This window comes from Camelus ferus, chromosome 9, assembly GCF_009834535.1.
Source record: "Camelus ferus isolate YT-003-E chromosome 9, BCGSAC_Cfer_1.0, whole genome shotgun sequence".
Classification (NCBI taxonomy): domain Eukaryota; kingdom Metazoa; phylum Chordata; class Mammalia; order Artiodactyla; family Camelidae; genus Camelus; species Camelus ferus.
The window spans coordinates 77,090,744-77,107,734 of NC_045704.1; the positions used below are offsets into that span (position 1 = coordinate 77,090,744).

Here is a 16,991-nt window from a genome sequence, read left to right on the forward strand (position 1 = left end):
AGACAGGGAGTTCCCAATGGCGTTAGAAGGCAGGTATTAAGGAAAAAGTTTAAAGTCTATAAAGTTTACTTGAAATTCCATTAATTAATGAATTGTCTTAATTTTTACAGTATTCCTTTTGTAATTTAAAATTCTTAGATTATAGAAAACAATCTGCAGTTTTATTGGTGGGGTTTGTTTTGTTTGAGGGGGGCTGAGGGAAAGGTAGCAACTGCCTTTCAGATCAACATTTCAAACAACTGAAGGTCAGGCTTTGCCGAAGTTGAAGATACTTGAAGATACATGTGCTTCCCCTGCCGCACAGCCTCTGCAACCAGACTTCTCAAACTAATGCTCTTAAAGCAGTGCTTCATAGGGGTCTTATGACAGCAGCAAACATGCCTTACCCAACATGGAAGGTGCAATATATAACCAGGAGGGGTTCAACAAGAAAAGATTTTTAATTATATAAAACATTGCCCCAGATACAAAGAGCCTACGATTATGCAGCCCACCAAATTGGAGGGCAGGGAGAGCAGAGAGGGCGTGGAGGGCCCTACTCCCACCAACATATGTGACTGTGAAATTTCAGATACAGAAACATTTTCACATTTTTAAATTTTTCTGTCCCTTTTCTCAGGAACTTCCTGTCCACTTATTCTCCAAAACTCAAGAGTAGGGATGAAAAGCCATAGGCCTTCCAGCACTGCACCCTGGGGAGCTGGTTTCCAGTGAGCTGGGGATGCCCAGGGAGCGGCAGTAAAGAGAGGAGGAGGCAGGTGTAACAGAGGCAGTGGCTGGAGGGGACTGTCCCTCATTTCAGCAGGTGACCACACTCCGTGGGTGTCTATGACACTTGAAATCTGGCTAGGGACTCCACAACTCATTCTGTGTACATACATGAGTAGGGTTGCCAGCGTTCTGTTTTCTTTAAATCTGACACTTGATCCTTTGGTCCCAGAAAGACTTTTGTATGTGGAAGAATTACTGTGTTCACTTTCTAGGTCTGCAGGTATCCATTACTTGAAAACTGGCTGCCTGGATACACTAATGAGCCTTATTATCCAAAGTGGATATTGAAATTACCTAACATTCTTAAGATGAACAAAGCTACCTCAGACGGGCCAGACACTATACTCTAGTGCTTGCAAGGACACTGTCATAGGGATGATGCCCCCTTTATACACGTTATTCCCTTAGCAGACCTAACTTTGGCAGCATTTGTAGCAATAAGAAATTAAGTCCAATTGCTTTTCTCCCTTTAGAAAGAGCTCTGTGCTGCTAAAGAGTGAGGGTATATGACTTTTTTCGTTTAGAACAAAGATCTGCAAACTATGAGCAAAACCTGGCAGCTGCCCTTTTTAGTATAACTGTAGTGGAACACAGCCACATCCATTTTTCTGTTCACCTCGAGCAGAGCGGAACAGTTGTAAAGTCGAAAGTTACCCTGTCCCTACAGGAGCATCTGCTGACCCCCAGCTTGGAACCACTCAACATGCAAATCAAGGCCTGTATCAAGATAGACAGGTAAAGAGGAAGAGGAATGTAGGGGCAGGAGTTACAGAGATGTGGGGGAGCCGTGGCAGGGCGGGGTGGCCCCATCACCCATGGCAGTCATGAGCATTTAAAACGTTTCTGGGAGGTGATTAAGCCTTAACAAAGTTAATCAGTTAATTTTCAGAGCCATGGCTAGAAAACCTTGGTTTGAACAGAAAAGCAATGAGAAGGAAACCCTGGAAAGCTGCACAGGCCTAGAAAGGTGAGGATGGAGGGCCCTTCGGGCAGGGCAGGGGCGGAGGTGGGAGGGTGCCAACCTCTAGACTGTATGCATTCAGGAGTAAAATCGGTTTAAGTCCACAGTAGGGGTCTGAAGGGGCATTTCGTGGTTAACACTTCTTTTCCGGAATCCCTTTGTTCCACTCACCACCCTCCTCCCCAAATCCACTTTCCATCTACTTAATATTAACCCTTCAGAATTACAGCCCCTGAAGAGGGGAGGGTATAGCTCGAGTACAGGGTAGGGTGCATGCTTAGTATGCCCAAGGTTGTGGGTTCAATCCCCAGTGCCGCCTCTAAAAATAAGTAAGTAAACCTAATTACCTCTCCTCACCAAAAAAAAGTGGGCAGGTCCCCACTCTGCCCAGCCACAGCCTGTTTAAGGACTTTCTGATTGCGGAAAGTTGCCACCATGTTCTTTCTCCCACTTGTGCTTTAGCAGAAGCCCACCAAGTGGGCACATGGCCTCCCAGAGTAAATGACTGCACTTCCCAGCATCCCTTGCTGTAAGGTATGGCCATGAGGCTTCCATCTGGCCAAGCAGCAGGAAAAGTGCAGACAGCTGGCACATGCCCTCTGTCCCTTCCCTTTTCTTTTCCTTTATACTGGCTTAGAATGTGCAAGTGGCAGCTAAAGCTCAGACATCCCTCTTTGTCCCCGAGGTGCACACGAAGTACAGGGCCTGGCAAGATAGACGTGTGGGCCCATGGGGGTCCCACACCTGGTCGGCTCACCTCTGCACTCCCAAGCCTGAGGAAGAAATGTCTCCCTCCTGGACCACTGTTTCTCCCCGTTATGAGAAGCTCTATTTCCCTCCCTCCTATGGCTGCTACCACCCCAAGTCCAGCCAGTAAGCCCCCAGAGATGAGCGTACTCAAAAACCATAGACAGTGTTTAATTATGAGGAGGCTCTATTCCCTTCAAACACCTGCATTCCTGTTTTGTATGTGTTTTCGTCTAGGTATTATAGGTTAGAATTTAGCCCAAAGGAGGTAGAGAATTCTAGATTTTAAAGTTACCCTTACGCCCCGGGAAAAGGTTGGAAATGCTACTGGGTAACTCCATTTTCTTTAAAACTCTTTTATGTCACATTCAACACAAAAAACGTAACAAAGTTAAGTGAGCTTAAAATTAAGCTACCTGAATTATGGCTGCACAAAGTTTAAATTCTCAATGAGCCCAACTTACTGCTAAGAGCCTGAATTTCAGGAAGTAAGGATGGCTCAGCAGTCAGCATAGTGATCCAAGTCCACCTGCACGGCCGAGCCGCTGCAGTTCAGTTCGACGGCATCGGCGATGAGCGCTCGCAGCTCCTCCACGTTACCACATAAGTGCTTCACCTTCGGATAAGCAATGATTCTCTCCAGGGGTACGTAAAACTTATCTCCAATACAGAAAGGTTTGGGAGTCATCTCTGTGGACTTTTCAGCTTCCTTGAGTGGTTGAGGGGATGGAAGGCCTGAAGTGAATTTTCTTCTTGGGTTGTCGGGGTCTTCCGGATCAGCCTCCAACTCACACCAAGTCAGACCCATTTTATATTTCCGTCTCATTCTGTGCACTTCTCGGTACGTTTCATAAACCACTACACGTCTGCGGTACTTTATTTGCTGTAAACTCGGGTATGAGGTCGTATAAGCCTGAAAGGGGAAAAAAAAAAAGAGAGACTTGGAATATAAGAAAATCTCCAGGACCACTAGTAACATTTTCCCACACTAGAATTAACTGGATGTACACATTAACCACATGTACATGTCAAACCCTACAACTGTGAATGCCACAATTATAATGGAAGTCAAACTACTGACATATAGACAGTAACTGATTTGCTTTCAAATTTCAAATGATCAAAGTCTCCCAGCAAGGCTTCCGCCAATTCATACCAACCCAGTATTCTTACTTGACAGGAGAGGGAAAAGGGTAAAAGGAAAAAAATGTTGTTAGTTAAAAGGGAAAAACTGCATTTATTCTTCACCATACCTCCTTAAACCAAAAGGGTCTGACAAGCTTGGAGGCTCAGCTTCAAATCATTTCCTGAACCAAGCTATGGAGAAACTGCTGCTAACTTTCCTCTTTCCTAACAGATCACGAAAAGGGAGGTTGCTGGCACAAACAGCCTGCAAGTAAGACACCTGCAGATCATTCTCTGTAACATACTTTGAGACACTGTGGGGCAACCTCAAAATAAGGTCATTTACACTTCTCTACAGTGGGGGCTCCAACACTTCACCATCCCAGTAAGCGAACTTGCTCTGAGAGCTACCTCACACTTGATACTCACAACTTGATAAACATGTTGGCCCTGCTGCTCCGAAATATCAGGTTCAGTTGCCTGTGCTTTTCTGTGGAAGATCCCTATCTGGGTACAATATCCAACATCCTCAGCTCCTGATGGGGGTTCCCCCACACCAGTAAACTCCACAGAGTAATTGTAGCGATTTGCCACATCTAAAGCCCTAAAGTCAAAACAAAGAGAAAAGTCATTTTTCTAAACTTAGAGCTTAGTGTTAAACAGCCATTTCCAGTAGACCAGAACATGAAAAATACAAACCAAAATAAGCTGCAATTCCTGTAACACCACATAATGCCGTATCACGGGGTTTGCTCTGCTTGCTTCTGTCTGAAGCATTAAGGCAATGACAGTGTCAGTTTCCAAGTAACCACAAGAATATGGCGCAGAGTGCAGGGATGGACAAGGAGACCACAATGGCTATAATCATCCCAGCTCCTATTTGGGTTCACACTTATGCCAGAAACACGACCCTCCATCAAGCCCCTGAGAGATAACCCTGGGCCAGGGCATCTTCACAGCCCCACCTTCCTCCTCTGTTTCCTGATCTCCCCACCAACACTCCTGATACCTGTTCTTGAAAGGTACCAGGTGCCCACACACCCTTTCCCGACTGACCTGCCTGAGGGACCTGACAGAGAAAACACACAGCGCTCAAATGTGGTGGTTCCTTAATGATTTCTTTATATGCTAAGTTGCACTTTGAGAGTCAGTTTTATTGGAATAAAATAAAGAATCACTGCAGTAATTAGTATTATGCGTGGTAACTGTAGATAGGAAGATTTACTTCAAAGGGTTGAAAACTCCAGTGCAGCCCCCAAAATCAAACAAACAAAAAACCTTAAGAACTCACCAGGTCTGAAACTCCATTCTGCTCCACTCAAATTTGTGATCTAAATCCCTAAAGTCTGAGTATGGAAACAGGGAGTTGAAATCGGAGTTCGGTGTGCTGATGACGATCATGGCTGGGGACATGTACCCAAATACGACTTCAGGAAACTTGGCCAGATCTTCTGAATCAAAATGTTCTATTCTAAAGTGGTAAGTGAGAAAAAATACAACCAAACCTAGCTTTGCTTGCAAGTAGTTTCCTAACTGATTTAGCAAAACAATGTCTAACCATGGACCTCTCAGACCAGGTAAGAGAAAATGGTCCTCCTCCACTATTTTGGAGCCTCTGTTCTACTAGAATTACAGTATGATCCACCACTTCCACTTCTGGGGAGAGATCCAAAATAACTGAAAGTCCATGTTCACAGCAGCATTATTCGCAATAGCCAAATGGTGGCTATAAACAGGAATGGATAAGCAAACTGTGACATATACAATGGAGGAGTAATTTCAAGCATTAGGTGCCTGCTATGTGCCAGGCAACAGGAAATACAAAAGAAATAAAAGGTAAACACTCTGCTCTAGAAAACACATTACTAAAAATTAGAAATCAGAACACAATACTGGGCAAACTGACCCCAGAGTTCAGACCCTTAACTATAATTAAAAGATCATTAAGGGAGGAGGGTATAGCTCAAGTGGCAGAGCACAAGCTCAGTATGCATGAGGTCCTGGGTTCAATCCCCCGTACCTCCATTAAAGGAGAAAAGGAAATTAAATAAATAAACCTAATTACCTCTCCCCCCACCAAAAAAAAAAAAAAAAAAAAAAAAAAGATCATTAAGAGATACATCTTGGTTTCTGAAAATCATTTCCCACTAAAAGGAACCAGAACTCCTTTAAAAAATGGCAGACTGGGGAGGAAAAGTAGACAGCCAGCATGGTACATCTTACTGTGCCAGAAATTAAGTGCTCGAAAAAGGACAGATCACAAGAAAACGGGTCAGCTTGAAGGGACCCCCACTGACCAACCTGGGGACAATATGAGCAAGAAAATACAGTAATATGTTACAAATCATTAAAAAACAGGAGTTATTGACATCACACTGATGATAACTGACATGGCAAAGTCCTGAGTTCAATCCCCAGTACCTCCATTAAAAAAAAAATTTAATAAAATAAAAATAAATAAACCTAATTACCTCCCCCCTGCAAAAAAAAAAAAAGTTAAAAAAAAATACGTTACTGAGATGGTGAGGTGGAAGGGCTCTTGGCAAGTAAATAGAAGTGCTGAAATTGCAAAAAGCATTTGCCACCATTGTGATACAGACAGAAAATATTAGGGGGACACATGGCTGAGTGGATGAGTAACAAGATATGTGCGTGGTTTTAAAGTGTCTCTCTGCAGACTGCTTATCAGCTGCAGGGGAAGCAACCACACCTTGACCGGGGAGATCAAAATTAACATCCCCAGGAGGGACAAAGGGACAGTGGTGCCTCCAGCTGGGATGATCTGAGAAGGACCCAGATAACGTCCTCAGTTCTCTACTGTATTCCAGGACTGCGCTGCCTGCACCTAATCACTAAGAGCCAAAAATGAAAAACAGACTTATTAAAAATAAAGGGGACTGGCTATTTAATATAGAATTTATTAGGAACAAAGGGTAAAACCTACCCTTAAATGGTTCAGAAAAAGATATATGGAAGGAGAGATGGAAACTGAAGGAGACAGCAGGAGGGCACGTACACCAAAGGTGAAGAAAATGAGGGAAATCCTTGACTCAGGATAAAGGATATAGGTGTTCCTGGTACTACTGACTTTTTGCATCTTACCTATAAACTTGAAATCATTTCCAAATAAAAAGTCAGTCCCAAGTGACAAGCAATTTTTTTTTTTTACAAATACTTCAGATTATTTTTTTTTCTTGAGGTACAGTCAGTTTACAATGTATCAATTCCTGGTGTACAGCACAATACTTCAGTCACATAGGAACATATATACATTCGTTCTCATATTCTTCAGCACAGGTTACCACAAGATATTGAATACAGTTCTCTGTGCTATCCAGTATAAACTTGTTGTTTCTCTATTTTATATATAGTAGTTATCTACAAATTTTAACCTCCCAATTTATACCTTCCTACTCTCACAAATAATACAGATTATGACAAATATTTAGGATGCTAAATTTACTGGGACTAATTCATTCAGATTTTTCAAATGAATGTATACAGTAAGCAGTAGTTTAATACTTACAATTCAATACACGTAACCATGTCAAATCCAACCAAGCGACAGTCTTTCTCCAAAACAGAGCCCTGATACAAGGTAATAATTAAATCCAGCTCCCTGGGGTCCAGATGATCCCCCACGCAGGCAGACAGCTTACACCTGCAGAGGCATTATTGTAGAAGGAACATCTGAACACAGACTATTCAGAATATCTTACCAGCAACAGAACTCTGATCCTGATAATTATCTCCTGCCTACATTGGTAAGTCTGACATGGTCTGTTTTCCATAACGATGTATTAAGCACACAGTCATAGGGTAACTTCCTCTCCCAAGGGGCATTATATTATGGCCAAGAAGAACAAGATTTCTGAGTATTTGATACTCTTCTAATTATTAATACTTTTGGCTCTCTCAGCTCACTTTGGATCAGTGATTTTCAATTTTTTGTTCTTTAGAAGAAAGACATTCTTAAAACAATCACATATATATATAAGAGCTACTCTGGTTCAAATTAAAGGGGACCCGGGGCCTCTGCCCCAGTGCTGTGGCAATTTAAATCCTCTGCTGTAAGTTACCTGTGGTGCCCAGCATTAGACTTTGCCATTTGAATTTGAATTTGCAATGCTTTGATTGCTATAATTACTTAATTGAGGCTATAGTTTCTACATAGGTAGAAGCAAAACATAGATAGTATTCACAACATACAGCCAATTAGTGTTATGGTAAAGGCATTATTCCGTGAGCCTGAAGCTCTCACAGTGCCTCCTTTTAAACAAGTTGTATAAAACATTTAAAAAACAGTTCCTCTAGGTATAATTAATAGTGCCACTAGTTTTAGATTAATGCATAGTTCTTTCAGAAATTCAGTATTACCCATGCCATTTAAATTTCTCTTCATTGATATCTACTCCAACAAGCTCTTCAAGGCACTTTTGGTATTTTAACATCCTCAGTAGGAAAACATCACCGCACCCCAAGTCTGCAACCTGTAGACGGGATAGAATGTTATTTCAAAGACATGATAGCCAGAGAAGTCAAATACGATCAAGAGTTTTTTTTTTTTGTTTTGTTTTTCAGAAAGAGTGAGTATCAAAAAAATTATATAGTATCTTTTTGGTAGAAAAAATACATAAAAAGGAAATTAACCTGATACATTATAAACCTGGGGGCGAAAATAAATCCTGTTAACTTCCCATGACCTACAAGAGTGTTTGGACAATAAACTCCTCTAATTCAGATGAGTATCAGATATATCCCAAAGGCCTGGCCCAGGAGCAGCACACAGGACAGGCAAGTGCTCTAAGATGAATCTGTGCCTCTGAAAAGCTTCCAGATTTGGAGTGCTTACCAAACATACCAGGCCAGAGCCTGATCTCATTCCTCTAATCCCCTTCAGATTTATTCACATGCATTCTTACAGGTTTTTTTTTTTTTGGTTAGATCTGATTTTCTTAATCACACAATAGTCTTCATTAACCATAGCTGAGCTATCTATGTTTCTGAACCCCACTTTAGGTAAAGAGGGCAAATGAAGATAACACATGACAAACACTGAAAAGGACCCACACCCCAAAAAGTATGCAATCCACCTCAAAGCTGCACCCTTGGTTATTCAGTAATTTTCCTCTCTGAGGCAGGCACATTTATGGGATAGTGGGAGAAGGGAAACGCAGAACTGAAAAATGAAAATCTAGTTCCAGAAAGCAAATCACAGAAAGCATTGAACTGCACTAATTTTTAAGTAGTATATCCAAATTTCTTCCAAATAGGAATTGCGCTGAAACTATACTATGAAGGATATGTGAGCTTCACCAATACCTGCAATCCACCTGGCAAAAAGACAAGTCTGTGAAGTCTAACAGCACAAAACTCATGAGAATTAAACCACCACTTTCCTTAAGACGTCTGTCATCCTTTAGCCTATAACGGACCCTACAGAATTCAGATGCTCACTGGACTAGCCTTGTTCACTGAGCTACACTCCTTTGGTCCTATGAAATCCAGACACTGACACTGCAGGGAGGTGTTACCCAGACAGAATCCAGGGCCAGCACTGATCATGAACCTTTGCTACAAAGGGAAAGTGGATGGAGGCCAAGGGCTTCTTGCCTTTCCCCTACCATTATTATCTAATTAAAAAGGACCACAGTATCTATGTCCACAGGACTGGTCTGCTTGATGTTCGGACTACATGCTCGATAAATGTGGAACACAAAAAGACCACATCCAATGGTAAAAATGTCAAGATTTTCTTCATATTTGAAACTGGCAATGTTGAATTTTATCTGAGCCCCGTGCTCCTGGTAAACAGGTTAAAGGTATCCACCTACGCTTTCTATCTCCAGAAAGGGCTTTCAGAAGGTACCATCTTCCCCAATACTCCCAGATGCTGCCTAGTGTTCCCACACTCTGCCTTGAATGATTACCTTGACTACTTGTCCCACTGATCAAAACAAAATTCTCCCCTTCCCCTGGGCCCCTGAACATTGGACTGCTAATGTCATTCAGCTAAGGATCCCTCCCAGAAAATAGGCTGGTTTCAGGTCTCACACATTCTACTATCCAGTCACACCCCCCTTTTATCCCGCTCAGACTCCTCTCTGTAAAAGAAAAATCTCTTTTTACCCATTAAAACAAGTGCTCTCCCTATTGCAAACTCTTTCCCTCCTCGCAAAAGTCTTTTTGTATAGTCTTTGCTTGCTAAATCCTTACTAAGATTTTTTTAATTTGACAAAGCACTACATAAGGCATTCTTAACAATTAAACGTTTGGAAAGAGAAATACCTACCTTCTTGGGTTCGTGTTGTGCCACTAACTTTTTAACGAATTCATAACGTTGTCTGTATAACGGAGGATTAAACTTAATTACCTTCTTGTCGGGAACTTCTTCAACGTTACCATCAACCACACTATTGCACTGAAAGTTTACAAACAAAAAAAAGGGAGGTGTTCTAATCATGCATGACTTCAGGAGTTAAAGAAGAAAGAAGTTTTTACTTCCCCCAATCACTTTGCAGAACACACAGGCCCTGGAACCACCTCCGTCCTAAGCTCATGAGGTTGCACTGTACTTTCTCCACACTTCATTTCATCTAAGCCTCCTCTCATGTCTTTTAAGTGATTGTCTGGCTTTATGCTCCCTATAGCTTAGAGTTTGCTAAAGGGAAAATTACTAATGAATGCATTTAATAAAACAAGGGACCCAGGGGCGGGTATAGCTCAGTGGTAGAGCACATGCTCAGCATGCATGAGGTCCTGGGTTCAATCCCCAGTACCTCCTCTAAAAAAAATAAGCAAAACCCAATTACCTAACTAACTAACTAACTAATTAATTAATTAATTAAAAAACAAGGGACCTTTAGTGAAGTGAATTGCTAAAGCCTACAAACTGACAAAAGACTCTTCTTAACCAAACTGAAGTCATGCTGAGCCCTCTTCTGACTATACTTGCCTAGACCCTGCCCTGTCTTTGGCCTGCCTTCAGAACCCTACCAAGTGGGTTTAGCAGGAACTCCATACCTTGATGTCTCCTCTCTCTTCCATCCACTCATCCCCTCATTCTGCTCATAGGCTACAAATCCCCAGCTGTCCACTGCATGTGGAGTTGGGCCCCACCTCTCTCCCCTACCGCAATGCTCTTACTGCAATAGTCCTAAATAATTTTCCTTTTTAATAGCCCTATTAAAAGCCTTTTACGTATGTCAGAATTAATTTAACATGATCCCATTCAAAAATAATGTCATGATTAATCCAGAGCTGCTGTCACTGCTGTTCCTAAATACCAGTATTACAAAGGAGTACAGTCCAAAAGGCACCTAATGTCCACAGTAGTGCTGTCCAATAGAAGTAAAATACAAGCCAAATGTGCAACTTCCTTATAGCCTATCTGTAATATTTTAAGGGGTAATTAACCAGTATATCTGAAGTATTTCAAGATGAAATCAGACATGCTTGATCTGTATTTGAGTTTCAAAAAAAAGTACATTTAAAAAGTAGATTCACACAACCAAGTTATCCCAAACATACTCAAAACTTTCCCAATAATGAAACCTGTTATAAACTAATTTTCAAGTCAAATGAAGTTCTGTTTGTCAGTTGCTCAAGCCACATCTCAAGTACTCCATAACCACGTGTAATGTGTACTCCAAATGTGGTTCCCGAACCACTGTCCTCTTTATCTGGAAACGTCTTAGAAATGCAGGCGTCACCTCTACAGTGCCTCAATCCGAACCTGCAGTTAACAAAATCCCCTGGTGACCCAAAAGCACGTTAACATTAGAAAAACACTATAAACACCAAATGTGGAATTTAATCTATGTATATCTTTATTTAGCTCAACCAACACCCCAAGAAATGTTAGGCGCTAAATGTGGATTTTCCTTGTAATCACAGCCAGCCATCAGCACTGGAAGGGCCATTTTATACAAAGGACTTGAGCATCGTCGAATTTTGGTGTCCGCGGGGCGTCCTAGAACCAAAACCCCGCGGATACCAAGGGAGGGCTGTACCTCACAGTCCTCACACTCTCGCGATGACTCCTCAGAGTCATAGGGCAGGTCAAGAAGAGGGCAGCCTTACCTCTAGGTTGTTTTCTTCCATTTTGTTGAAACAAAGACGCAAATGTATCCCCTTCAAGCTCTAGGAATCAGCAACAACTAGGCTGTAAACACAATAGGAAGAGAGTGAGCCTGCCCGCTTCTCTTTACATTTAATCCACATTAAATTGCCAGTTAATCCACAGAATTTATTGTTTCAGACAATAGCAAACAGGCTCAAAAGGCCTAAGTAACTTTCCGCTACGCCAAACACATGTAATAACACCCATTCTTTATTAGTTTGATACCAACTGAACAATTCTATCAGTTGTGACTATTTCATTAAAACCCTCCACCTCACTCAAATTGCTTCCAACTACTCTTTCACACACGGTCAAAATGTAATTTAAAGGGGAAAGTGTCCTAAACAAGTGACAAAGATGCTCCAACACATACCCAATTCACTGATGGCCTTGAATTTAAATTTTAGTTCTCTACTGCACACTCGCCTCTATCAACTAGAACTCAGTCTAAAACGTAGCCATGTCCATCTCCTAACTTTTAAGTTTATTCTCTAACTCGTACTCCGAAACCCTCCTCAGGCGAGACAACGTTACGGCGTTATCATAGAGCATGAGTCGACGCAACTATTACCTTTGGTAAGAAGCACCTCCAAAGGACAGGCAAAGCGCGTCAGCGACCAGCGGATAAAGCGCAGACGAGCGGACCCCGCCGCGCAGCAGCCGCATTTAACCCCGGGCCCCGCCCCTGGCACCGCGCACGCCCGCCTCGCCACGTGACGTTCCCCGCCGCGGCCACACCTGCACCGCCCACATCTGCGCCGCCGGCGCCGGGCCGCGCGTCCTGCTCCTCCGCCGCGGCCGTCCGGGGCCCAGCCCGGAGTCCAGCCCCATCCTTCTAGGCTCCCAGCACCCAGACGTCGGTTTAGTGTCTCTTAACGGCCGCGGTGACGCAAGCCCCGAAGCCTTTTCTAAGTCTTCACCCGAACCTTGGGGGACGGGGGGCGGGGGGAACCACGGTCCCGGCCACATTCCCGCCTCGCGCGCGGCTGCCACCCACCGCAGCCGGCCCGGGGGGCCGCGATTGTTGGACCGAGGCGGCGCGTCGCTCAGCGTGTCCGTGGGCTGCGAGCAGGGCGGCCGGCTCTGGCTCCCCCTGTGCGCAGCGGAGCTGAAAACGGCCCCGGCCAATGGAAGGTGGCGAGAGGAGCGAGCGGGCTGCGCGCGAGCGGGCGGCGGCTCGGGTCCGAATCAGCCAATAGTCCCGTCGCCTGACCAATCCACGGGCCTTAAAGGGGACCTTGGTCTGGCTGAAGTTGGTCCAGTAACAGATGAGCTCTGAGGAAAACCTTCAAATCTTTCAGGCCGCAAACCTCCAACTGGTAACTACCGCATGCTAGGGACGCAGCTGTCTGATCTCTAAGAAAAATTACTGTATCATGCTCCCTTCCCCTGCAGAGACTGAATTTAATGTTTCACAAATAAGTTCTTTCTTCTATGCAATTTTTTAAGAGTTTAAGGAGGGAGGAGAAGCGAAGCTGCCATTCTGAGGGGGAAAACTTTTTTGGTCCTATTTTAAAAGACTCAATCTGGTTTTAATAATGAATTAATAACCTGTTAATATACCATAAATAATATTTTGGGAAATAATAAATTTTCGAACACTTAATACCTACTCTGTGCAAAGCACAATGCTGACGCCTTAGGGTTATTGCAAAGATAATACTGTGCAGTTTTTGTTTTTGATATTTTGAGGAATCTAGTCTCCGAAAAAAGTATGTAACTTAAGGTAAGCTTCACTGTTTGAGAGGCTCCTGATGGCCGTAGGAAACAAAAGTTTTACCCAACAGTCTTTCTTGAAAGAGCATATTTCTTATTATAGGATATATAATTTAAACAGAACGTTTAAACTTTAGTAAATTAGTTCCACTTCTTCGTGTTTTTGAATTATTTACTTAAATAAGGAGGCCTCTAGACGGAGGTGGCTCTCATGCCCTGACAGCCTATATGAGCAAACCAAAACCTAAGCCTGCAAATGCATCAAGGTTAAGAAATGGAAACCTAAGGACAACCAATCATAACCAAGTAGACTTACCCAAGTAAGGCACCAGCTTATGCTTGTGAAAGGAAAAACAAGAGTTGGTATTGCTAAGGGAGCTCTCTAAAAATGGAGCCTGGAGTCCAATGAAGAAGTGTAACTTACACACATCTCAGCCTGGGTGGAATCTGAACTTTGACCAATTTCTGTGTTAACACAGTCATCCAGAACCTCTGCCCAATATTTCACAAACCCAAGATACTTACTGGCCCCTTACCCTAAAATAACTCCTGATAGGCTGTCCCTTAAGGACAAATATTTCCTTGATTGTGTCCAATTATAATTCTTGCCAGACAACTTTTAACAACCTTGAAGCTTTTTCCTTTATAAGCCCCTGATTTTCTCTTCCCCAAAACACTGGCTTTTACCCAAATTTGTGTCTCCTAAGTTGCAATTCCTAAGACCCCAAATAAACTATTTAATTTTATTTTATTTTATTGCGTTATAGTCAGTTTATAATGTGTCAATTCCCAGTGTAGAGTACAATTTTTCAGTTATACATGAACATACATATATTCATTGTTGCGTTCTTTTTCACTGTAAGCTACCACAAGATCTTGTATATATTTCCCTGTGCTATACAGTATAATCTTGTTTATCTATTTTATATATACCTGTCAGTATCTACAAATTTCAAACTCCCAGTCTGTCCCTTCCCACCCACCTCCCCCCTGGCAGCCACGAGTTTGTATTCTATGTCTATGAGTCTCCGAATAAACTCTTCTTATTTGCAGCCTTCTGCATTTCTTTGTCAACAAGCTAGAGCCAGTCTAGTAATTTCCCTGCTTTGCTTTGGCATCTTCCCTATAAAAATCTTTCCTCTTGTTCTTGACAGTAATTAGGAGCTAACAGATTCAAATTGATGAGTGCTCAACTCCTTTTTTTTTTTTTAGGCAAATTCTTAAAAATTCCAGTATGCCTCAGTTTATCTATTAACTGTATATACCCAAAAGAATTGAAAACAGAGACTGGAACAGATATTTGTACACCAATGTTCACAGTAGCATTTTTCAGAATAGCAAAAGGTAGAAACAGCCCAAATGTCCATCAATGGATAAATGAGTAAATAAAAGTGTCATATACATGCGATGAAATATTATTCAGTCTTTAAAAGGAATGACTCTGTCATGCTACAACATGGATGAATCTTGAAGATACTATGCTAAGTGAAATAAGCTGGTCACAGAAGGACAAATACTGTATTGTGGGTAGGGAAGGAAAAATAACTTTCAGTAGAGCACTTTTCGTGGATGCTGGATTCTAGTCCTGTTCATTGCCTTTGAGGTTTTGTTATGTACCTGCAAACTGACTGCATCCTGAATTCTTCTAGTTTTCACCAATATCTGAGTCATTAAACTAACATTTCCACATTTCTCCCACCCTTCTGATCTGGAATCACTAAGAACAAAAACTGTCCTCTTCTCAAAGCCCTGAAAGCTGAAGCTGGATGACTTGATACAAACTTTAGAGAAGTTGCCACAGCAGCTCATGTTGGACAAACTTTGTGCTTACTGGCTGTGTGGGCCACTCAGAAATTTCACTGGAACACCAGGATGGCATCACTAGAGATACTAAAACTGCAAAACAGTAAAATCCATCAGATTGCCACTGCCCCTCCTCACTCTGACTGAAGGTGCTTCAAGTCCAATGTCTAGACATCATCTCAAGTAACTGCCCTCTGGACTCAAAAACTGAGTTTATAGTCTGTTCTAATCATTAACACTGTTTTTCTTTTTTTGTTTCCATAGAAATGCCTTTTATTAAATACCTGATAGCCTGAACCATATAGGCCTGACTTTGGGAGCCACCTGCACCACTACCTCCTGAAATGAGAAACAACTCTTTAATGTAAGTGACATATTCTCAGGATTGAGACTAGCTCAGTAAGATATGGGTCCATCTACCAACTCAGCTTCTGGGGAAGTTTCAAAGGCGGGAATGAAGGGTAACAGAATATGCACCCCAAAATATGCCTCTTTGGCATAAGGACTGTTTTGAGCTGATTGTTTAAACAAACAGCAGACACAAGAGAAGCTCTGAAAATGTAGAAATTACCCTTGTGAAAGGGAAATTTAGATTTATAAAGGAAATCTCCATCCGTTAGGGTGTCTCCCTCTCTGCACCAGGCATAGAAAGATGAGTGAACCACATGAAATCTTATCACTGAGAAGACACTGATTTAAATCTGCAAAACAAACATTACCCTTTTTACCACGAGTTTCCTGGTAACCTCCTATAACTGGCCTCTCCCCACCCCCAAATCAACATTTTTCTTTTGTCTTTACTGAAGACTGTGTAAGATAGTAGCTTGGGCCTTCCCAGGGAATAAATCATTCTTCCTGGGTATCGCCCATATATACATGTTAATAAATTTCTGTTTTTCTCTTGTTAATGTATCTTTTACTACAGGGTGTCTCAGCGAAGAACTCAGAAGGGTAGAAGAAAAAATTTTTTGCCCCTTTGGTATGATTCCACTTATACAAGATACCTAGAATAGTCAAATTCATAGAGACAGAAAGTAGTAAAATAGTAGGGAATTGGAAGTTACTGTTTAATGGGTACAGAGTTTCACTTTGGGATAATGGAAAAGTTCGATAGATGGATGATGGGGATGGTTGCACAACAATATGAGTGTACATAATGCCACTGAACTATACACTTAAAAATGCTAAGTTTTATGTGTATTTTACCACAACTTTTAAATATTTAAAGGCTTGTTTTAGAAGTTAGTAAATGACCTCAATAGGATTCCTGGATCTGGAGTTTTTGCCTGGCCTGCTGGTTGGCTCATTTGTGAAATCGAATTCTCATGTCCAGCTCCCTCTCCAGATTGGTCTGTTTCATCATTCTCCTGGTCTCCTACTCCCTCAGAGTCTGGACATCATCCTTGGCTCTGTCTGTTCCCACCTTTCCCAAATTTGGACAATCACCAAATCTTGGCCTCTTCAATCTGTTAGTTGCATCTGTTCCTTCCCACAGCCAATACTGTAGCTTAGCCTTTGTCACCTCATTTTCTTTTTTTTTAAATTTTACTCATTTTATTTTTTTTTTAATTGAAGTATAGTCGATTACAATGTGTCAATTTCTGGTGCCCAGAACAATGTCCTAGTCTTGCATATACATAGATATATTCGTTTCCATATTTTTTCCATTAAAGGTTATTATAAGATATTGAGCATAGTTCCCTGTGCTATACAGAAGAAACTTTTTTAAAATCTATTTTTATATAT

At 42.0% G+C, this 16,991-nt stretch overlaps 2 protein-coding genes and 1 long non-coding RNA gene across 7 annotated transcripts in view; 2 read left to right on the forward strand and 1 right to left on the reverse strand.

The window, feature by feature from the left end:
- The window catches only part of FAM102B (family with sequence similarity 102 member B), a 74,759-nt gene extending 62,362 nt beyond the window's left edge, over nucleotides 1-12,397 (forward strand). The window contains exon 11 of the mRNA XM_032487237.1: nucleotides 12,246-12,397. Coding sequence (XP_032343128.1) covers nucleotides 12,246-12,273 — 28 coding nt within the window. The 3' untranslated portion in view covers nucleotides 12,274-12,397. The remainder of the gene's footprint in view (nucleotides 1-12,245) is intronic.
- Nucleotides 423-13,826, reverse strand: HENMT1 (HEN methyltransferase 1). Of its 5 annotated transcripts, none has more exons than XM_032487234.1 (8): nucleotides 13,759-13,826; nucleotides 11,687-11,768; nucleotides 9,897-10,025; nucleotides 7,982-8,094; nucleotides 7,131-7,265; nucleotides 4,896-5,075; nucleotides 4,034-4,208; nucleotides 423-3,392 (listed from the first exon to the last, which is right to left on the reverse strand). In XM_032487234.1, exons 2-8 carry the CDS (start codon nucleotides 11,705-11,707, stop codon nucleotides 2,979-2,981), a joined length of 1,167 nt encoding a protein of 388 aa, XP_032343125.1. In that variant the 5' UTR covers nucleotides 11,708-11,768; nucleotides 13,759-13,826; the 3' UTR covers nucleotides 423-2,978. The 5 variants fall into 5 exon arrangements, with proteins under 5 accessions (XP_032343125.1, XP_032343124.1, XP_032343123.1 ...); XM_032487233.1 differs by lacking the exon at nucleotides 13,759-13,826 and adding an exon at nucleotides 12,724-13,010 and having other exon boundaries at nucleotides 2,820-3,392; XM_032487232.1 differs by lacking the exon at nucleotides 13,759-13,826 and adding an exon at nucleotides 12,465-13,010 and having other exon boundaries at nucleotides 2,820-3,392.
- On the forward strand, nucleotides 12,912-16,149 carry LOC116665919. The gene is made up of 2 exons (XR_004322752.1): nucleotides 12,912-13,045; nucleotides 15,510-16,149. It is a non-coding gene; the product is annotated as an uncharacterized LOC116665919 (long non-coding RNA).
- Nucleotides 16,150-16,991: the final 842 nt, after the last annotated feature.

Bases quoted from the DNA above. Each gene is read 5' to 3' on its own strand.
- HENMT1 (XM_032487234.1), bottom strand. From the start codon at position 11,707: ATGGAAGAAAACAACCTAGAG. The intron at 10,026-11,686 runs GTAAGGCTGCCC...GTAAACTTTCAG, and splicing joins TGGAAGAAAACAACCTAGAG to TGCAATAGTGTGGTTGATGG. The intron at 8,095-9,896 runs GTAGGTATTTCT...TCCCGTCTACAG, and splicing joins CACAACACGAACCCAAGAAG to GTTGCAGACTTGGGGTGCGG.